Here is a 23,440-nt window from a genome sequence, read left to right on the forward strand (position 1 = left end):
TATATATACTTGTTCTCTTTGCTCTTCTTTACATTGAAATTTACTCCTCTCTTTATCTCGGAATTCAGCCTAGTGTTTCCATCAGTTGAAGTAATATAATGAACTGCTGAGACTGGAAGGCTAAATCTTTTGGGAGAAAACCATTTTCACACATTGTTTTGACTTGTGTTTCATGCTACAAAATCAGGAGAAGTGAAAATGTCTTTTTATACATTAATATTTCTATCACAAATAAAATATAGCCTGCACTCAAAGCACTTGTTCAATTTTGGGGACAGTATGGTCAGTAGCATATATTTGTATGTTATATATCCATGTTGGATTTGAAAAACCCTAGCAATCAAATCAACCCTGAGATTTTAAAATTTCCAATCAGAATTTCTTCTAATAAAATATCAAAGTATCTTTAGTAGAGCCCAAATTTTATTGGTTAAACCCCTGCATGTGAGACCTGGATAGCATCCCACTTCATCAAATAACAACAAAAATATTTACAGAAAACTGTGCATATTTTACATTATAAATCTAGATAACAGTCAGTGAGCACCACTACCCTCTCCATACCCCCCAAGCAAGTCTCTCTTACCTTTTCACAAAGGAGAAGTATGTCAATTATCCCAAGATTTTTTCTTGCTCTGCTGATTTTGATGTTTGTTACAAAACTTTCAGGTAAAATCCCAACTCATTTGCATTCAAAAGACTAAGTTTTACACTTTGGTTTCATTTGATTCTTTAGAATGCTACATAATGCTTTTCACTTTCGTACTTGCTTTTTCTATAACTGCCTTGAAATGTTTTCCTTGAGCCGAGAGTCTATCGGCAACAACCTCTCTACCCCCACAGGGTAGGGGTAAGGTATGTGTACATACTAGCCTCCCTAGATCCCACTCGTGGGACTACATTGGGTATGTTGTTGTACTTTGGTATCATTTGATATGTCTCATTTTAATGGATGAAAATAGTGAATGGGCAGCTAGAAGAATGGTGCATAGCAGATGAGCAGACAGCAGACAATGAGTTGCAAGTGGCTTTAGATTGGGCATGTGGACAAGGGGGTGCAGATTGTAGCAAGATTCAGAAAGGGCAGGTTTGTTATTACCCAAACACTGTGAGAGACCATGCTTCTTATGCCTTCAATAGTTACTTTCAGAAGTACAAGAAGAAAGGTGGAAGCTGTTTCTTCAACAATGCTGCTATGGTTACTCAAGTTGATCCTAGTAAGTATCTTAATTAGTCCTTCTCCTGTTTTCATTTTTAACATATAACAGATATTAGGTTGGTAATCTTGTGTTTGCTAAATGCTAATCAGCCAATAAGTGCCAAAAATTAGACAGAAGAATGGTCAGATTATACTCCTAAAAGGGATATTCTCGGTCTATCAAAACGATGCTCATTGAGCTGGTTCTCGATTGCTAAAATCATCTCAAAGTTGAAGTCAAAGAGATAAACTAAATTATTGCATAACTATGTTCTTTGCTAATAACTTAATGCAAAATTATTTGACTACCTAAGTTGAACTTAATAAATGGAAGGCAAACTTAAAGTAATAACTACCTTAAAGGTGGAACTTACCAACCATAGCTACCTTTTCTAATTTAGAAGGCGTAGCAAACATACACGCATAAGCTGTGTATTTTCGCTTATATTTTGTGTATTTGGGCGAGGTTCTCCCCTTGCCCGCAGCTAGGGAAAATATGCAAGAAAATAAATGTTGTTGAGGGGGTTCGAACCTGGGCGGGCACGGGGAAAGCCTCGCCCAATACCACTTCAGCCACTCCAACTTATGTATTTGAATGTAGCTACGAATGGTAATTTACAAAATCACTGTAGGAATCGCACTATAAAGAACCTACAAAAACCCATTGCAATTCTTTTTCATTTATTTATTTTCTTCTCTACAATCATATAAGATATACTGTAGCATCTTTGCAAGAGTCCTCCATAAATTTAAAACAGTCTATCTTAGAGCGCTATTAGAGGCGGATCCACAATGTAACATGTGGGTTCACGTGAATCCATTAGCTTTTGTCTAGATCCTATATGTATTAAGAAATCCACTAAATATCTATAAAGTATTTGACCGCAAATTCTTAAAGTCGTTACAGGAATCCATAAACTTCAAATCATGGATCCGTCTCTGAATCACTAAGCAAACGCACCAATGACACCTTTGAATAAAGTGAAGAAAGAAAAAAACGTGCCTTGTGTCCTAAGAAATGTCTAGATTCTATCACATGAAACCATGTTAAAGTACAAGGAGAAAAAGGGACAATGAGTCCATGTGAAACCCTCTATGCTAAGCTCAGTATGGATCTAGATCAACTTATATACTATCATGTTCTATTAGGTAGCTTTACTCTTACTAGTACTTGCTTTTCACAAATTCTTTACTTAGTAGTATACACCAACAAATCAGCTAACTTTTTATCCACATTTTGCTTGCTTACAGGTCATAATTCTTGCCACTACGAGTACTTGCCCTAATGCTTAGTGCTTTTCAATCTCTTAATGCCAAGTTCAGGTTTCATCATTTATGCCAAGAAAGATAATCCCGGACATCCAACTTCCTTATATCCCGGATTTGAGAAATTATAATTCAATATATTGTAGCCATTTTTGCTACTAAAGATTCGAGATATCAGCTGCCTGACAAGCAATTGGGGCATGCACTAATTTCTCTCTTTTTGGTGCTTCATATAATGCAATTTCAGCAAGCTCTTATAAACAAATAAAAACTGATATGAAAAAGATGAGTGCTAAATGAACTCAATTGTCATAACTCGGCTTAATTGGCCGGGGTTGACTCCACGTGCTACGTATAAAAATCAGGCTCATGCACCATGGAAAAAATGTGAAAGCTCGAATTTAGCATTAACTTTGTATTAGGAAAATTCAAATCAACTTTGGCGCTTAATACCACCATAATGAGGATAAAATAGTCTATGTATTCAGTATATTGAACTTCAACATATCTTTTACACATTCAAGAACTGTTGAATGATGCTTACAGGACATTTCCCCAGTTCCATTCCTATTTTACAGAAAGTGAAACTGAGAAGTGTCACGGGCACTTTTGATTCACCAAACGTTCATCAAATCTGCAGTATCAATCAAGTTTAGCAACAGCAGCTTGCTAACTTTGGGCATCCATTCTCCTAAAACAATAAACTTGCCCAAGCAGCAATAAATGCAAAGCCACCAAAAGGGGCAAAGGTTGAGTATTTCCTGTCTTCAAGAAGTGCAACTGCATAACACCTGCAGACAAACCAGCATTTTGTTTTTCTCAACATGTATATATTGCTAAATGTTCACTTTAGAAGATAAGTAACAACTGATCTCGAAAAAATAATAGATCTTCTCCTTCCAGAATGCTATGACTAACCAAATGGTCAGCTTTCCTGCACCATTACCATGATCTTATCCAACATCTGCTCATATATAACATTATTGGTCGTACAACCATTCAGCAAACTAGCATTTCACTTTTGTAGCTATTATAACACTTTGCCAGCACTCCATTTAAACTATCCAATTTTGATTCTATTTGTAACATCTTCATCTATCGTATCATTTTTCTGGAAATCGAGCCTAGGTGTCTGACTTTTTTCAGTCTTACTTTTAATTATACTAAAATCTTATTCTCTAGAGTGCTTGTACTGTTCTAGATAGTTTAAACTTTTGGTCGACACTCTCGCTAGGTTCGTCAATTAGAATAACTATCACCTACAAATAGCATACCCCATGCGACCTTGTCTTGTATATTGTTAGTTAGCTTATCCATAACTAGGGTAAACAAGCATATGCTCAATATCAATCCCTGGTGTGAACTCCCCATTATAGGAAATTCCTTTGTATATTCTACAGCTATTCATTACTAGTGATGGTTCCTTTCTAAACATCCTATATGGCAGGCATACTGCCAATATAGGTTTAAAATATGAAATTCAGTTTTCTCCAACACCTACCCCACAGGACTTCTCTTGATGCGCTATCATAAATTTTCTCTAGGTCAATAAACACCATGGATGGATCTTTGTCCCTCTCCCAATAAATTTCCATCGATCTTAAAATTCAGAAACTTTATGTGCGAAATTAACTAGAGAATGGATAATTTGACTCTCATATGCCAAACCACCCTTCATTTTCATTAAGAGGGAGTATTTCAATCCGTATAACACACCCAACTAAAAATGTCACGGTGAATTCATTCAACTAAACTTCCAATCTATTTAGTGTCAATCATCTAAGAAATTCCTATTTAGATTCATTTACACAGACTCTCGACCATAGAAAACCTTAAAAAACATCATCTGGGCAAGTCGAGCCAAATTAACCACTAAAAATCTATCTCTAATTCAATCTATGAGCGGACTCACAAGGAACACCTATACTCAGCCATGCCCATCTAAATAAATGCTGAAGCGTCCCAACTAATAAATTTTCGACTGATACAGCTTCTTAGTAACAGCTCTGGGTTCCAAGATCCATAAGTTTATAGGTCCAACCTCATCAATGCTTATTCATTTGTTTTATTTTGATAAGCAAGTTCTAAATGCAACAATGACAATAAACATGACTATGTTTACTGAAAATTGAGTCTACTCCTGATGAAACTATGATCATGATCTCATAAATTTCATTTCCCGACACCTGAAAAGCAAAATTGGAAAGAAAAAAAAAAAAGAAAGGGTTTTACACGGTGGAATGCAAATATCAAAGGTATATACAAGGTGAAGGAAGGGTACAAGAAGACAAATCAAGTTGAACCTCAGATTACTAACTGGCCTTGGTTAAACTTTATCTTATTAAAAAAAAAAAAAAAAAAAACTACTAGCTGGCCTTGGAAGCACATTTGGAGATTTAAAGTGCCCCATAAAGTGGCATGTTTCACTTGGCTCTTAACCAATGAGGCTGTTCTACTCTTGACAACCTGCCAAAAAGGAGAATCCTCTTATGCAATAGCCAATAGGTGTTTCTTATGTGGTAGGGATGCTGAGACAGTTAGACACCTTTTCCTACACTGCAAAGTCACTGACCAACTGTGGCAGATTTTTATCAATCTCAGAGGCATCTCATGGACAATGCCTAGTAAGATTGGTGACACTCTTTTCAGTTGGGAGGAAGCTAGATTTGGTGCTAGAACAGAGATAGATGGAGGATCATTCCTGCTTGCATTTGGTGGACTATATGGAAGGAAAGGAATGACAAATGTTTTGAAAATAGGAATAGCAATATGCAGATGATTGAAGTTACCTGTATTTTGTTGTTCTGCTTTTGGTGTACAAAAGTTTTCTCCAATGAGACGGAGACAATTGTAGATGCTTTAGGTTGTGTCCAGAATTGTAGGCTCAGTTTTGGAAGTCTTTTTCCTCTTCCTTTTTTGTAAATATGGTCTTTCCAGTATTACCTAAGTAGTGATTTCAATACAAACGTTACCAGTTTCAAAAAGAAAAGGTTTTTACATAACTAGACTAAATAGCTGCAATAACTGCTTTCAGAAATTATCACGACTTCTAGGATAACAAATGTCGTGAAAAAGTCACCAGAGGATCCAATACCAAAAAAGAATGAAATATGAGAAGTACATTGCAGATCCATGCCAAATCATTCAAGTCCCCGAATGATACAGTGTATAATATTGTACTATCTGGAATGCTACATGAATTTCATGGTTCACAAAAACTTTATCCAAAAGAGCTAGTGCACTTAACTTTTATGGACTCTAAATGTTACTTAACACATAGAATACTATCAAGAATTTTAAACTGCAATATCTAGTAGCCCTATAATACAATGACAGTCAAGCTGAAAAGGCCAAACCTTGATCTGGATTAAAGTTGAAAACTAACACAAACACTAATGGGGAAATTTTGGTTAGAATCATGTTTCAGGATAAAGAAAGCAAACTTCGTAATTACTGAAAACTAATACTGACAATCAGCTTCTTCTCTAATAAATGAACTTTTAAACCTTTCTGATCCTTACATTCTGAATCAATGGATAGATGATTTTGTTCCAGCATAAAAGCTACATGTGGCCCTGTAAGATCAACTTACAAGAAAAGGCATCTGATCCATATATAATATTTTTTGACAATTTTTTAATCCCACTGAAGGAGAAGACCTGAAATTTATATGGTAAGAACTTAAAGACCATAATAGTTCCAAAGAAAACCCTTCTTTTATTTGGTGACACTAGGAATCACAAATTTTGATGTTCATAGCAGCTTTTAGCATAAAAATGTGCAATTATCTTTAGCGTGTTTCAGACTGGCGTCCCAAATTTACAATTAGACTGCAACAGCCTTTTATGCTGGATCCAAAGCTCAAGCAGGACTAATCGGGGTCCTTCTTTTATTTGGAAAACTCTAGTAAATTTAGTTACTAAAGTTAAAAGGTTTAGACATGATTACACTTAACCAGAGACACAAGTAGGGAGATGCTCCCAATAAAAGGAGGGAATTCCCAAACAATGTTAAGTATTCATTAATTAAAGCCAAAAAAAAACCAAGTTTACAGTTTAACCTTGTCCTAGGTCTTCACACACTTTGCACCGGTTTGTATTGGTACTTATGCTCTTCTTAAAAACGCTGTAAGCTTGCCAAGAGTTCTTCTAGTAGATATCCATTCTTCCTCACTGGATAAATTAATTATAGAGAACATTGCAGCTGTTAATAGTACCAGTTTCAAAAAAAAAACATTGAAGCTGCAGATATCCTAATATTTCTAAGAACTCTTTTTTTGATAATCCTAAAACTGGGATAATGGGCCCGCCGCTCTACCCCACTCCACTTAAATACCAGACTTTTGTCTAGAGCAGGGTTTGAACTCGTGACGTGCGCCTAACCCACACATTAGGCGCTTCGCTCTTACCACTAGACCAAAGCCCTGGGGCCTTTCTAAGAACTCTTAGCTATGAGTGTGTGCGCTGTGTGATCAGTAGATTTAGAATTTCACTCAAATATTAAAAAAGAAAGTCTCTTTGAGTTTATTTGTAGGACAAGGTAAAATGGTGTCAAAGCACTAATAGCAGTCATTTCAAACATGGCAAGATGCACAGAAATAGAGTTACTTACGTTCCAGAGAAAGCCATAATTCCACCAGTTAGCAGTCCTCCAAACTACACAAAAAATGAAGACGGCAAAGATGTTTAAACGATTTAAATGGTTCACAAAAAATATAGGGATAATTACAGCCCAATACGTTTGGGTGATCTATCTCTCAAGGTAGGAGTAAGGTCTGTGTACACTCTACCCTTCTCAGACCCCACTTTTTGGGACCATATGTTGTTGCTGTTGTTGCACATTTAGGTAATCTAGTTTACAAAATAGCCAGCAAATGTATAGGTTTTGTATATTTATACTTAAATATACATATACTTTACATATAATATACATATACATGGCTTTGTATATTTGGGCTACTGCCTGTAATTAAGTTTGGCCGAAGGACATAAACGAAAGAATCCCAAAAATATATATGTAGTGAGGGGACTCACAATGTTAGGATGTTTAGTGATAGGCGCAGCAACAAGGGCAGCAGTATGAACCAAATGATACAGTGATGCAGTATGCCACACCTGTAATTTCCAATTGCCGCAAAATAATCCAAAAAAATTCAATCTTGATTCTTTTTTTTTCTAGCATTAATAAACCCAACAAAGAAAATCCTAAACTGAATAGTGGGGAAGAGAGTAAAAGAAAACAAGAACATAACCTCTTTGTAAGTGGGATTTTTGGGCTTGAATCCATGAGCCCCATAAGTTCCTAATCCAAGAGCAGCTACACCTGTTTCCCAAAGCTTACAACTTTTCAGTAACAAGGATTCTTTAAACCACTCCCCCTCAAAAAAAAAAAAAAAAAAAGAGAGTAGAGTATCTAAAGTAATTCTTACCAGATATGGCAGCAACCTTGTGCCAGATTTGAGGATCCATTTTTGGTTTCTCTTTCTTAGATGAACTGTTTTTGATAATCTTCTCTACTTTGTTCACGCTTGGTCGTCGCAGCATAGGTCCGTTGCTTCTACTGATTGCTTAGGGGTCGTTTGGTAGCTCGTTAACCCTTTCGCCCTTTGTCTCAATTTATGTGATACACTTTTTTTTTTAGTTTGTATCAATTTTTTTATATGTATGGGGCCTCACACATTTAAAAGTGACCTCATAACCCTCTGTTTGGATGGTTGTTTCCCATGGTTCATTAATGTAAAGTATGGTATAGTACAGTATGGTGTTATATTGTACTGTACTGTGCTATATTAATGAACGCAATGTTTGGATAGACTGTATCGTTTAATAACATTTGTGTTGTTTGGTTTGACTGTATGGTATTGTATAATAGCTTATAAGTTTACTAAAATACGCTTAACTCTTAATTAAAAATTAATTTATATATATTAATAAAATAGGAACTTTAAAAAATAAGTAGGTAGTGGGTGAGGGGTGATAGAGGGGTGGGTGGTGTGGGTGGTGGTTGTGGGATGAGGGTAGGGGTAGTGGATGGTAGGGTAGGAGTGAGTGGTTATGAGGTTGGGGTTGGGTAGTGGTGAGAGGTAGTGCGTGGGGGTGGGGGAGGGGTGGGTGGTGTGAGGTGAGTGGTTGTGGGATGAGGGGGCGGGGTGAGTTGTTGTGGGGTGGGGTTGGGCGGTGGTGAGTGGTTGTGGGATGGGGCGGGGGGTGGTTGTTGTGGGGTGGGGTTGGGCGGTGGTGAGGGGTAGCGGGTGGTGGTGGGGGTAGGTGGCGGAGAAGTAGGGTAGTTGGGGGTGGGGGTAGGTGGTAGGGCGGAGGTGGGGTGGGGTGAGGGTGGGTGGGGGTGAGTGGTAGGGTGGGGCAGGGACGGGGTAAGGGTGAGTGGTAGGGTGGGGGTGGGGTGGGGTGGATGGTGGAGGGTGAGGTATAATGGAGAGATGGAATACGTAACCACGGAAAAATCACCAAATTCGTGGTTACAAAAATTGGGACTTTTCATGGTTATATAATCATGGAATAAACCACAGGTTTACAACACCATACCACATAGTTTTAAGAACAATGGAAACAAACATGGTTTCATAGAAAACCATACATTAATGAACCACGGGAAACTACCATCCAAACAGGGGATTAGACACGGTTTCATAGACTCCCTAAAGACACTCGAACCTAGACTCTGATACCAAGCTTTGTCACGCCCTGAACTATGGCTTGGGCGTAACACGGCACTCGGTGCCTGGCTGCATGTGACTGAGCAATCCACATGACTTGCTGAATCATCATGGGGTATGAACATGAGCGGAATATAACGTGAATGCATGATGAGCCTTTACACATAATAAGTCATAGCACTTAATAAAAATACTTGTTTAAACATGAGTACAGAAATAACATGAATGAGCCAAAGATGGCTATACGACTGCGAATATACGATATGACATAGCCCCGATTAGTCTAGTCTATGAAACCTCTGTCCTGAGTGCGAAATGGAAATCATACTTATTTAGGACAAGGCCCCCGAAAGATACCTTTAATGATAACTACTATAGGATAAATAGTGACTAAACCCCGAAGGAGATGGGGCTCGCGATGAGGTGATACGAGCAAATCCCTACTAGCGGTGCATCGTCTGTAAATCCGTACTGCGTCGTGAAATGTACGGCCCCCGACAATAAAAAGGGACGTCAGCACATTGAATGTACTAGTATGTGAAGCAACTGAATGAAATAACATGGGACATGGAAATAACATCATAAAACTGAAACTGAAGCCTGGTCATGAACATGAATACATATAGATATAACATGAGTAAAAACATTATAAGTAGGGAGAGCATAAACATAACCGACAACATGGTTTTGGTACTTGCACCCTAGCAGTAGAGCTCCCATACCTTGCCAGGGATATGAGATATAAATATAACACGAAAGGATCCAATCATTATTAAGGACTCGTCCTAAACATGGGCGGAGCGATCCTCATCCTACGATGGCTAATGTAGTTTCAGGGTGCTTGAAGCCTTCTTGGTAATCTGTGCAACTCCAAAAAAAAAAAAACATGAACATGGAAAATATGTGGCACTTGAGCCCATGGTCTTCATAAATCATAACTTGCATGTACATGGATATCACTTCATAGTATTCTTGTATGAAAACGTGTAAAGCATGTAGACTATTTTCTTGAAATAAACATAATAAACTATAACTTGCATGTAAGAACCCATGGAATGCAAAGTATGGGTTCATGGATTACAGACATATTTTCAATAGTCATAATGAAATATCAAGAACTCAATAATGGATTAATAATACTTCAATACTTAGTATAGCATGGTACATGGACCTAGGGTTATCATGAGCATGGTTAAAAACCCTAGTTTTCGTATAACTTCATACTTTATGGAAGAAGTGGCGTGGGGAAGAACAAAGATGTTCGACACGTAGATAGCAACCCTACATACTTGGTAACGCTCCAAACTTGAAATAAAAATCTGAACTTTGAAGAAGAATCCCAAAGCTTAAGTCTTGAATCCCTTTAATTAGGTTTTCTTGAAAATCCTAGGTTAAGAATGGTGAATTCTTGCTTAATGATTATGAACGTATGTTAGAATCCAATTGAAATAGGTTGGGATTGCTTACCTTAATGTTCTTGGTGATGGAGAATGAGAGTTGTTCGTTCTAGGGCTTGGAAACCGGTGAAAAGTGGATTTAGAACTGAACCCCTGGTATTTATAGTTTCTGATGGACGCGGGCAATGTACGGGCTAAGGTACGTCCTGTACTTTGAAGTACGGGCCGTACTTTTCAGCCCGTACTTGGATGCTCTTCCAGTGATAATTAATTTTGATGGGGGAAGTATGGGCTCAAGGTACGCCCCGTACCTCAAAGTACGAGCGAGCCGACTTTGTTTTGCCCGTGCTTGGGTTGTAAACTCTCGGTGCACTGCGATTCCCCTCGATGTACGCCCACCATTTTACGGGCCGTACTTTAGTTACAATTGACGTCCTGAGGCCAAATTTTCCAATTCTAACACTTTTATCTTGGTTTCTAAGTCCCCGAATCATGAACATCAACTGGTTGGGGGTACGAGATGTTATAAGAATAGGTAAACGTATATACATATAAATGTTTTTCAAAAGTATAATATGCATGCTCATGGCCCTCAATGGCAGTCACAGGCACAAATTGATTTTTGCGCTCTTTTATCATTAAGGTCTTACTAATTCTTACATTTCTACCTTACATACTCGGTACATTATTCGTACTAACGTCCCTTTGCCTGCGACACTGTGTTTCATGCCACGCAGGTATAGATAGATGAGTAGAGGACACTTGTCATAGGTTGTTCCCGGCCATCAGCTGGATTGGTGAACTCCACTTCTGTTCAGAGTATTGCTGAGTCGGAGTATGTATGTACATACATGCGTTGTATGCATTTATGGGTATGTCGGGGCCTGTCTCGGCTTATGTTATGGTATCTTGGATTGTGTTAGAGACTTTGCAGACAGTGTCATGTATATGGTATGTCGGGACGTCGCCAGTTGTCTATAGCGGCCATGTAGGCCCGTATGTACATGTATATTCTCTATGAGGAGTTTTATTGAGTTTTATGTTGAAAAGATATAAAGTAAAGGATGAATGATTCATAGGTCCACATAAGGATAATAGATAAGCAATGAATGGAATGTCGACGCTCGGTCAAGCAGGGCATCAAGTGTCAATCGTGGCCCTCCGAGTTGGGTTGTGACAGATTAAAAAAGAAGTCTTAGAAAGAATAGATTTACTCAAAGATTCTAGGAAAGCTAGCAAATGGCTTAGTTTGATACAAAAGTTGCAATGTAATTAGTTTCGTTATTGTTTTTGGCCTGTTTTTCTCATTGCACCCTTCCTAGAAGGTGGCTTTGAAGGTGCTCTTTAGATGTATTGGTTTCTTGTTGGTTAATGGTAATATTTACAGTTTATCAAGAAAAAAAGTTTCTCCTAATCAGCTATCAAATGTGATATTACTTATACAATATTTAATACCTGCATAACTCACCTCCAAATCAGCTACCAAACAATCTCTTAATTCACAAACTCACGACCCAAAGGTAGGGCTGGGCGTTCGGTATTCGGTTCGGTATTTTTAAAGTTCGGGTTGTGAAATTATTCGGTAATTGAAAGTATATACCAAATACTGAACTTTTAAACTTCGGTTCGGTAATTCGGGAATCGGTAAATCAAATTTCGGTTCGGTACGGTATTCGGTAATACCATTTTTTTGCAGCAAAGCGCATTGGCAACCAAATAAGATCCGCTTAAATAAGACTGCGAAGTGAAGATTGGACATCAAATTTATAGGAGAACAGAAAGAGTAACTACCATTCATTTTTTTGAATGATGCATATCTATTTTTCAGTTCTCAAAGCTTTGATCTATTTAGGACCAAACTAACAAAGATGTTAGTTAGAGAAGCTGTACACTTTTGAAGGGTATAAGGACAAGGATGATTAGAACTTGATTGAAATCTCTTCCGATTGTTTGAGATATGGCACCTCAAGCTTTTACATCTAAAAAATCATGTTCTTATCCTTTACACAATACCTAAGATGAGGTAAAGTTGATAAATTAAACTTATATTCATGAGCCATGTGGATTAAACACATTTTCGCCTTAAAGATTTGAAGAACAAAAATATAGATGTGTTTATTTAAAAGCTGTAACATCTTATGAGTATGCTATCTAAATGCAAATTGAATACATATTGAGATACACACCCCATATTCATGCTCTCCATGCTAAGCTTCATGAAATTCAATCAAAAAAGTCTTCCTTTTGCCTTCATTTTTCTCTTTGTTAGCATTGGGACGTTTACTCCTTTAGGTAATCGTGGACTATTACTTGAAATTTTTAAATGGACCTTTAGCCCTTTACTAATTTAGGTCAGAATACACGTATTGGTAATAATTTCGGTATTCGGTATTTACCGAATTACCGAACTAAGATAATTGTAAATACCGAATACCGAAACCGAAATACTACATTTTATATTTCAGTACCGAATACCGAACCGAAGACCGAATTACCGAATACCGAAATACCGAAATAGCGGGTTCGGTTCGGTAATTCGGTTTTCGGTATTTTATGCCCAACGCTACCCAAAGGTGTAACTTTTACGGTAGAGAAAATGACAACAATGGTAGCTTTTGTTTGAGAATATGTTTAAAATGATCCTTTAAGTATGCACTGAATAGTCTTGGTAATTTAAATTTATGAAAAGTTAATACTTTTAGTCTCTGTTAAATATTTGATAATTTATGTTTGTTAAATTTAAACGAAGGTAGACACATCAATTGTCTTAATTTGAACAAATACATGTTAAAATTATAGTGTTATACCTTAACTAACATACGAAAAATGGTCCAGAAAGCAACATAATAAGTAAAAGATTCAAATTGGACACACATATAGCAACACTGAAGGAGTAAACAAAACAAACGTAACTAATAATATAGAAATCATAACTAGAGCTAATTATCAAAACTAAAAAGTTGTTTCAACCTATCTAAAGCTATAGTAATATCCGTTATATCACGGAGTGAATCCGAGTGCATGTTTTTTACCTTGGCTAATGTTGGAACGATGGGAACAAAGCTTTGACATTCCATAAATTTCGTTACTCGCACATCTATAATGTTTCTATACTTTCTGTTCTCAAGATCATATTCGTATATAGCTCCATCTTTTGAAAACCGATGAACTTGGAACAATAACGTCTGTTTGTTGTTGTCGATCCATAGAGGACGACCATAACAGTAACAATCCGAAATTAAATCAGTAAAAAGTTGTCTGTAATGTGTATAACTTCCCAGTTGTTGATTTCATCATCATATCCAACAATGACAATATATTTCTTCAAGGCCCAGACTAGGTGAAGTTTTTCTTGAACCACCCCAAACAATGAATCATGAAAAAAATTCTATCATCATTTCCTGAAATTTAACAAAACCAAATATTACATTAAATCATGATATTAGAAAATAACAATGTAAAGTTTGTTGATAAAAATTTGAAACAGTATTGGAACCAACAAAACAAGAAAAAACAACGAATCAAATCACCGCTGCGTCGTGGCAAGCCACTACCTTGAAGCGATTTCGGATCGACGACAATGCATATCTTTCAGCCCGTTCGCTCCCCAAGGTTCCACACACTTCCAAACACTTGCACTAGTGGCTGGAAGTTTGGAGTTTGCATAAACTATTGCCCAGAAATCGGAAGAGAATGGTAACATTGAAGTAGAAGAAGAGATGTGTTTTCGGTGTATTTTGAAAAGAAGTCTCCACCGAAATATATAGGTAGGATAGGATAGGATCAGAAACATCCCCTAATGTTCAGAAAATGAAGAGTCCACATTAAATATGAACGAAATAAATGAGACCATTGAATCTAAGCTATTTAATTCAAGGGAGTGAATTTGGACATCTGATAAGGATGTATTTGGTTAGAACATTGAATCTGAGCACTTTAATCAAGGAATGAATCAAGACAATTCATATTGTACCCATTGCATTACCCATATAGGAATTCCAGCAATCCCCCACTAATGCAATGGTAAAGAATAAGACTAATTTCTGGGCAAAAGAAGGAACAGGTACTTAAGTGTCAATATCTTTCGATTTGAATTAACACCTAGTGAAATGAGACACCAACAGATATCCAAAAAGTGAAGTACTTTTGAACTAAATGGACATGAGTTGAGACCCCCACAAAACATAATATATCCTCAGTTTTATGCAAACTCCGCGATACTAACAAAATGCTTTTACGGCCTTGCACACACCTTGGGTCTAATGAGTGCTCCAGAAAGATGGACCAAGTCTTTTATAAAAGGCGATCACACCTTTACACTCACATAGGTGATTCCATCAAGTCTATCTCAACATAGATCACCTTAAGGTTATGGAATCATTAAGAGCAAATTAGCTCAAACTTATAAAATACTAGCACATGCCATAGGGACAGGAAATTTAGAGTATATTGACGGCCTATATGGCTTCGGTTGACCACAAACGGCTATCCGCCATATTGCCTCAATCCATAGGCTTTAGCCTAATTCCCCTTGATGTTTCAAGGATCATTTTCCTTGCTCAACCCTTAGTTAACGGATCCGCCAAATTCCTTTCGGACCTTACATACTCCAAGAAAATGACACCATGTTTCAACAATTGTTAACTGCACCATGTTTGATGTGAATATGTCTTCTTTTTTCATTGTACACACTGTTTTTTGCAATTCCAATTGCCGCCTGTGAATCACAATGTAAAGACACTGGTGAAACTTGTCTTCCTCACAACGTCACATCTACCAAAAGGTTTGTCAACCACTCAGCTTCTTGCCCTGCCAACTCAAGAGCAATAAACTCAGATTCTATAGTAGAACGTGTTATACAAGTCTATTTGGAAGACATACATGAAATAGCAGCTGCACCCAAAGTAAACACATAGCCATTGGTGGAGCTAACTCCATCATTGTCAGTTGCCCAGTTTGCATCACAAAAACTTTCTAAAATAGCAGGAAATTTATTAAAATGCAAACATCAATCCATAGTACATTTCAAGTACCTTAACAAAAAATAAAGAGCAATCCAATGTTCACTACTGGGACTATGAGTGTATCTACTCAATCTACTTACAGCCTAAGCAATATTAGGCCGAGTATAGTTCATGAGAAACATTACACTCCTAATTATTTTAGCATATTCAGTTTGAGAAACACTAGATTTCAAGTGTATGCTAGGATCATAAGGAGTTCTCACTGGGACAACATCAAAACAATCAAACTTTTCAACATCTTCTCAATGTAATGAGACTGACACAAAGAAAATCTATTAACAGTTCTTTTGATTTTAATTCCTAAAATCACATCTGCTTCTCCAAGGTCTTTCATTTCAAACTTAGAAGACAAAAAGTTCTTAGTCACATTAACAACATTTACATTTTCAACATCTTCTCAATGTAATGAGACAGACACAAAGAAAATCCATTAACGGTTCTTTTGATTTTAATTCCTAAAATCGCATCTGCTTCTCCAAGGTCTTTCATTTCAAACTTAGAAGACAAAAAGTTCTTAGTCACATTAACAACATTCACATTGGGGCCAAAGATAGCATGTCATCCATACACACACACATACACACACACACACAATCTGATCCTATCCTTTTAGAATAAACACAGGTATTAGAAGCATTAACAACAAAACCATCATCCACTAATGTGCCATTAAACTTTTCATACTACTGCTTAGGTGCCTACTTTACGCCATACAAAGACTTTCTCAATTTGCATACTTTATCTTCCTATCCTGGGACGGGTCATATAGATCTCTTCCTCTAAATCACCATTTAAAAAAGACGTTTTAACATTCATTTGGTGTACCACTAAACTATGAATAGCGGCTAAGGCAATAAGTAGGCGTTTGGCCATCAATTTTCAAACCAGCGTTTGGTCATCAATTTTCAATCATGGTTTGAAACCATGGTTTGAAAATTGATCATCCAAAAAGCATGGTTTGGGGTTTGAAACCATGGTTTCAATTTTTTTAAATATAAAATTTAACCCATAAGTTAATATTTTGTAAAAAAAAAGACCCATAAGTTGGTAAATATTTTTAACAATTACCCCCATCAATCATTTACCAATCTCATTAACTTCCACCAACCTTTATTTATGTCTACCAACCTTTAATTTATGTGGAAAGATTATATAAATAGTAGTTACATTATTATTCATGTTAAATTTTCGATTTTATTGAAGTAAAGTTTGATTAATTGGTATTGCATATTTTAGAAAAGCCTTCTAGTAGTGTACTAATTTTGTTATAAACTATGATTTGCTCATTTGGTAAGATTGTATAAGAATTGAGAATGTTTTGATAGTTTTCACAATTTGTGGGGTTTTTATGTCTATAAGAGAAAATACAACTTAAAATATCCAAATTGTATGTGTTATACCCCATTTAGACCGGGTCAAAGCGGAGTACAACATATTGGTGATTCCTATTATTTTAATTTAAGGAGTCTCCACCTAATTTATTTTAAGGGTGAATTAGGACACCTATTTATTAACTAAATATTGCTAAACTAAGCTCCATTTTTAAGGTCTTACGAACCTAACGAATTCTAGGTAAGGGTTCTAATTATCCTAAAGGGAAGGGGTTAGGCATCCTTTAAGATTCGTTAAAAACGATTACCGACCAAACTTAGGTTAATTAAATTAAGACGAAGTACAGTAAATTAGTATCTTATAAGTAATTTAAGAAAAGATATTTCATAAAAAGTATATAAGTAATTAAAATAGAGGACTTTGCAAATAAATAAAATAATGCATTTTCTAGACTTAAATAAAGAAATAGCTATTTTCAAAAAGGACTGAAAATCATTTTGTCTTTTTATAAATCATATATCTTAATGTCACTTATTTTCAAATAAAATATCTCGTAGGAATTCTAAGGGGGGTTGTACATAAATACTGCTTTAAAGAAACTTGAGGGTTCGGGTTTGAAGTTAGCAATAATCTGACTCATATGTTGAGAAAATTATTTGAATAAAACAAAAACTTGAGCCTTTTGTTAAAAAAAAGGGTTTAATAACTTAAAGATGAAATGCCACTTATTTAAAGGGGAGTTAAGTAAAAGTGATAACTTTTAATTCACAAAAAAGGTTGCTCGATTAAATTAAAAAATGTAAAGTTATTATCCAAAATTTGTTATTAATACTTAAGGACATTTCCTTATTTAAATTTCGGTTGATGTGTCTGAATAAAAGATTGTTATTGATCTAAGGTATAGTTAAAGATAAACTTCCGTAAGATTAATAATTTAAAAACCTCAACCTATGAACATAGATTAAATTAACGAACTCTTCAAGACATCGTTTCAAAAATTTCTTGAACTCTAAAATCTATCATCTCTAAACTACCCCATGAGATTAACTATTGCAGTGCTCTTAACTTAACAATACCTATGAGGTAAAATACTCTAGTAAGTCAAAAGGTCCATAAAAAAAATATAGAGCATAAAATTGAAGACGCGATGGGAAGGGAATTCCGTTGTTTCTTCCCCTCTGTGGTATTCTGCCTGGTGCATTTTCAAAAGCATGAGAGGTTTTGCCGGAGGTGTAAATACAGATCTTTAATTTAACGGCAGCAAATATTAATCTCAAACGAGATTGCTTGCGGCGGTGAGAATCTTTTATGAAGACTCCATGTCGCTCCCGAATTGTACATGCAAAAGAAAAGGATAATAAAGAATTAGAATGCGAGATACATATATAAAAAAACGGGAACTAAATAAATTTCCTACAAATCAGCCATACAGTTTAAAGTACGAAAATTATCAAACTGAACATATACTTCGACAAAAGTTCCATAACATTCCATTTAGCATGTGAGATTTTGACACATTTAGATTAGAAGAAGCTTATTCTTTTATCCTCACTTTAACAGATAGTGGTAACCGGCGGCTACCTTAGGAAATTGACAAAAAAAAAAAAAAAAAAACAACGCAGGAGCACCTTGGCCCAAATCTCAAAAGGCCAATCATAATAGGTTAAGAAAGCCAACCATCTAGTTGACGTACATATGATGGTATAACCCGAAATAGAGATTAACACTGCCTAATCATAAGGAGTTTAAACAGGGAAAACAGTGGCACTGAGCACTAATACTAAGCATGCTGAACTAAGTTAAACATAGGAATAAGAAACTTGAATACAGCAACCAGACATGAGGAACCCAAGCAGTGAACAGAGAGACTAGGCAACACAGTAAGCTGAGTAAAATAAAGCAGGGACACTACCATTATAACTAAACATAGTGAACCCAACCAAACAACTCAAGAAGCCAAACATCATAACTAGACCTGGTGAGCTAGGCAAATAAATAAGGCAAACTAAACGTTATAACTAGCATAATGAACTTAAACTGGACCATTGAACAACTGAACACTGTAATTGAACAGGACGGACCAAACTAAACCTAGAAACAAGAGTTTAAACAACTATAGACTAAGCATGATAGAATTGATCTCACATGAGGCAAAGAAGCTAAAATTCACATTAGGTATGCTGAACAGAGGCAGTGAATCAAACATTTTCACTAAATAGGACAAACTAACCAAACAAAGAACATGCTATCAGATACTATGAATAACAGGAGTAATCATAGAATTCAAAGAGAATAAAGGATGGTACAGACACATTGTACACACATAATTAGGATGAAAGAAGGGAAATGAGAGTGTGACAGATGACTGAGGTCCAATAAAGGGTAAGGGTATACCTACACATATATTTCCCAAGCAGGCTAATCAAAAAAAGAAATCACACTCATGGACAGTGATATACACATAATGCACCAATGATCATTTCAAACTCACACACCAATGCAAACAGGACAAGGGAGGAAACTGAAGCAATCAGGTCCTTTCTGCTTTCAAAAGAGAAGACTTGCACAAATTTAACCTCTTTCAACATTATATAGTAAACAGAGACAGTCATAGGTCAGGATTTTAGCAAACTAAACACGATTTTAAGCACTTCTCTACATATAACTGGGTGATAGAACTCTGAACCAGGAGATATCATGCTAATACCAGATCACAAACTTTCATTAATGCTAGGATAGGACAAGAAACAATCTTCACATTTAAATTTTTGCTGAAACTACTAACACAAGAATATTAAGATAAGGCCTAGTTGAAACCGTATAACCTATATTAACATACGTGATGCTATACCATGGACAAGAAATCAAACACATGAAGCAATATAACCAAGATGAAGGGCTAAGCGGTCTGTGCAGGGATCCAAACAGCAACATGATAACTAAACTCAGGTTCATTATTCTTACTCATGGGCATAAACTAAGTCATACTACACTCTTACAACATTTAAATGGGATGGAACATACTAGCATACATGGACAACAGCTCGATACATTATCAGAAACTAAAACAACTCACTATACTGATCAACATTCAAGCACTTAAGGGATTTCAACACACATTGGCAGATTTGTAGCCTCACAACCAAACAAAACACGTACAAACCACTAAATTCCCACATTGTTCTAAACTATCAATCCCAAACTTCAATCTACGCTAATATCACCAATTAAACTATATAACTAAGCATATGCAAAACTAAATTACATAACTAAAATATAAAACAAAATAAGCTAAAAAAAATAGAAACTATGCGGACATCAAAGGGAAAAGAAATAAATAAGTAAAAGATTACCTTTTGTGGGTGCGGTAGAATGCGGGGTCTCGGATTTATACTCGAACGCGACAAAGTCGAATTTTGCTTGAATCAACCCCAAAATCTTATATCGAAAAATGAAAATCCAGTAATATTGTCGGCTGTTCTTTTTTTTTTTTTAGTGAAGCCACCTCCTCCAAAAAAAAATCCCTCTCAACGAATGCTCTCCCCCTATTTATAATCAAGAACTAGGGTTTTCAAGGTCCAAATTTGGGGCGGGATTTTGAGATCCCTTTTCGAAATCTAGTCCAAAAATCTGGTCAAAGTGAACGTTGGTATATTTGGACGAACTCGCGGACCATCACGTGATCGATTCAGATTTTTTCCGAAACGGTGATACTTTGACTGGAATGAAGAAATTCACGCACCTTGAAGCGTGAAAATGGAAACATGAGACAGAGAGGCGTATGGGAAAAGCATTCTTTTAACAAAAATGGCAAGGCAAAATTTTCGTTTCAACTGATGGAGTTGGCAATATCGTGGAAGAGGAAAGGATAGAAGATGACAATGTCACGGCTGAAAGTGAAAGGAACCCTAATGAAATTAAAGATAAAGGTGGGCCGGGTCGCAGATTGGGCTCGGCTTGAAAAAAAAAAATGTGGGCTGATTTCTTCAAATTCGTGGGCTTCAATTTTGATTTAAGCCTCCCTTAATAAATTATATACTAACAAGTGCTTAAGTGAATAAATTATACAATGTAAAGTATAATTACTAGTAGTTATATGGCAATGAAAATTATACGATATCATAATAGTTGCGCGATGATATTTAAAAGTTTAAAAGTAAATAGGTGCTATTGTTTAATTGTATACAATAAATGCGATGCATTTTACATAAGATGGTAAAAAATGTTAAAAGCGACTATCGCGATCATAATATTAGGTGCTCGCATGATATGATGAATAATAATAATAATAATAATAATAATAATAATAATAATAATAATAATAATAATAATAATAATAATAATAACAATAATAATAATATTAGGACGGTGATTATAATAATATTAATAATTATAACATTAAGTGTTTGCAGCATAATAAAATAATAACAATAACAGTAATAACAATAATAAATAATATAATGTTAATAATAATAATAAAATAATAAACAACAATGATAATAATAATAATAATAATAATAATAATAATAATAATAATAATAATAATAATAATAATAATAATAATAATAATAATAATAATAACAATAACGGTAATAGGTGATGGCTATAGTTGGACAGTGGAAAAACGACCATATTAATAGAAAGCAAATAATCGCAGTAAAGCATACATAATTATTCGCAAATACAATTTTCGAAAAAGGGGCGGGACAAAATCGGGTGTCAACAACTTGTCCCTCTTTGACCGGTAATGATGAAAGAATTTTCGGGCAAAGACGTTGACTTAGTAGCCTATTTTGTCCCGACTACAAGGAATGGGAGACTATAAGGGTAAAGAAAAATTTGAGAGCATTGCGGCCGAACTCCGGTCTCCGAATTACCTGCATATCTCGGGTTGCACGAGAATCAGGCCGTGTGTAGTTCTGGGATGACTACGACACCTACGAATAACAGATCATGACTGGTGCGAATTCTTGAAAAATATTGTCCCAGTGTCGAATTATAATGACACTGGATATTATGACTATGATCACATGCGAATTCGATGATTGGGTTATGGATGTGAATGGAATATTTGGGGGGTAGAGATGAGCGTTCGAGGTAGACCCTTGACCTTTGTCGGGAGGTCTGATCACATCTCCCAACAAATTGCCCCAGTTCACTGCCGAAGAAATAATTTCACGTTGCGCTAAAGCTCCTGCGAAACTTAAACTAGATAAAATAGTTAGTAAATAAATATCGAAAGTAAAGCGACGTAAAATAGCCTTAGCTAAGGCTAAATGCAAATGAGATCTTGGGCCGATAATTCATGAGAAAGATGCCTTTGGCGATGATTAATGAAGATGAGGCCCTAAACCAGATGCGAAAATGAGGCTATTCAAGCCAAATGATTTATGAAAATGAGGCTTGCTAAGCACAACGCATAATGAGGTTTTTTTTTTCTTTAAAACCCAATGATTGATGAAAATGAGGTTCTTAAACCAGCATGACTCGTGGCGTAAAGCATTTATGCAGTGAATTTTAAAGCATTTGTGCGGTGCATGTGCGTTTGAAAGCATTTACGCGAAGCAATTTAAGGCATTTATGCAGTGCGTGTGCAGTGTTTCTTTAAGTAGGCATGCAAGCATTTGAAAGCAAGTAGTGCATTTAAACGCGGTAGTGCAATGTATTTGAGAGCATTTGTGCAAAGCAGGTGGTGGAAGCATTTGTGCAGTGCGTGTATTTAAAAGCATTTATGCGGAGCAAATGAAAGCATTGGTGCAGTGCGTGTGCAGTGCATTTGAAAGCATTCATGCAGAGCGTTTGAAAGCAGTGGTGCGATGCATGTGCAGTGTATTTGAAAGCATTTGTGCAGAGCATTTGAAAGCGGTAATGCGTTTGAAAATAGTAGTGCGATTCATGCGCAGTGCGTTTGAAAGCATTTATGCAGAGCATTCGAAAGCAGTAGTGCATGTGCTGTGCATTTGAAAGCATTTTATGCGAAGCATTTGAAAGCAGTAGAAAATATTTGTGCATCGATACATTTGAAAATCTTTGTAAAACTTAAGCATTAATTTATCGTAAAATTCGAGAGTTGTTAGCAGTTGAGGGGCATAATTCCTCCTAAATGTTATAAGAAAACTCAAACCGTTCGATGCATAGTCCTTGTAAACATCATAGATTTCCAACTTCCGCAATTTTGAGAACCTGCGCTCAAAGAAAATTTGTAAGTTTTGGGGGGAGGTTGACTCGTGTTGACTTTGAAGATCCAGTTCTTGACGCTTCGTGCTTCCAGCTTTGTATGGACTTGTAACCTCCGCCTATTTCTAAGTCTTAACCAATTAGTAAAACCATTTGATTAAAGAAAATCATATCATTATAAAGGAAATATGCATAAATTTATGGTAAATATGTATATAGTGATAAATAATTTCTGCTGAACTTTGAACCGTGACACGTTGTGAAACAAAGCGAACGTCCTTTCTCCAAAGTCTTTCTTTTGTCTGATGACTTTGTTGACCATATACTTTTTCAATGTCATCTTGCAACGATGCCCTTAAAAATTGTCCCAGTT

At 36.1% G+C, this 23,440-nt stretch overlaps 2 protein-coding genes across 2 annotated transcripts; one reads left to right on the top strand and one right to left on the bottom strand.

Moving 5' to 3' along the window:
* The first annotated feature begins 416 nt into the window (after positions 1–416).
* On the top strand, positions 417–2,692 carry LOC132036134 (PLASMODESMATA CALLOSE-BINDING PROTEIN 5-like). The gene is made up of 3 exons (XM_059426373.1): positions 417–669; positions 963–1,217; positions 2,450–2,692. Exons 1-3 carry the CDS (start codon positions 606–608, stop codon positions 2,482–2,484), a joined length of 354 nt encoding a protein of 117 aa, XP_059282356.1. The 5' UTR covers positions 417–605; the 3' UTR covers positions 2,485–2,692.
* A 154-nt stretch (positions 2,693–2,846) lies between these two features.
* LOC132036133 (uncharacterized) lies at positions 2,847–8,048 on the bottom strand. The gene is made up of 5 exons (XM_059426372.1): positions 7,893–8,048; positions 7,716–7,786; positions 7,498–7,578; positions 7,076–7,119; positions 2,847–3,255 (listed from the first exon to the last, which is right to left on the bottom strand). The coding sequence occupies exons 1-5, from the start codon at positions 8,005–8,007 to the stop codon at positions 3,156–3,158; spliced, it is 411 nt and encodes a 136-aa protein (XP_059282355.1). The 5' UTR covers positions 8,008–8,048; the 3' UTR covers positions 2,847–3,155.
* Between the last annotated feature and the right edge of the window lie 15,392 nt (positions 8,049–23,440).

Source organism: Lycium ferocissimum, chromosome 11 (assembly GCF_029784015.1).
Source record: "Lycium ferocissimum isolate CSIRO_LF1 chromosome 11, AGI_CSIRO_Lferr_CH_V1, whole genome shotgun sequence".
Taxonomy (NCBI): Eukaryota; Viridiplantae; Streptophyta; class Magnoliopsida; order Solanales; family Solanaceae; genus Lycium; species Lycium ferocissimum.

Coding starts and splice junctions, on each gene's coding strand:
- LOC132036134 (XM_059426373.1), top strand. CDS start 606: ATGTCAATTATCCCAAGATTTTTTCTTGCTCTGCTGATTTTGATGTTT. Junction 670..962: donor GTTTGTTACAAAACTTTCAG/GTAAAATCCCAA, acceptor GGATGAAAATAG/TGAATGGGCAGCTAGAAGAA. Junction 1,218..2,449: donor GGTTACTCAAGTTGATCCTA/GTAAGTATCTTA, acceptor GCTTGCTTACAG/GTCATAATTCTTGCCACTAC.
- LOC132036133 (XM_059426372.1), bottom strand. CDS start 8,007: ATGCTGCGACGACCAAGCGTGAACAAAGTAGAGAAGATTATCAAAAAC. Junction 7,787..7,892: donor CAAGGTTGCTGCCATATCTG/GTAAGAATTACT, acceptor TTTGGGAAACAG/GTGTAGCTGCTCTTGGATTA. Junction 3,256..7,075: donor ATTATGGCTTTCTCTGGAAC/GTAAGTAACTCT, acceptor GTTTGTCTGCAG/GTGTTATGCAGTTGCACTTC.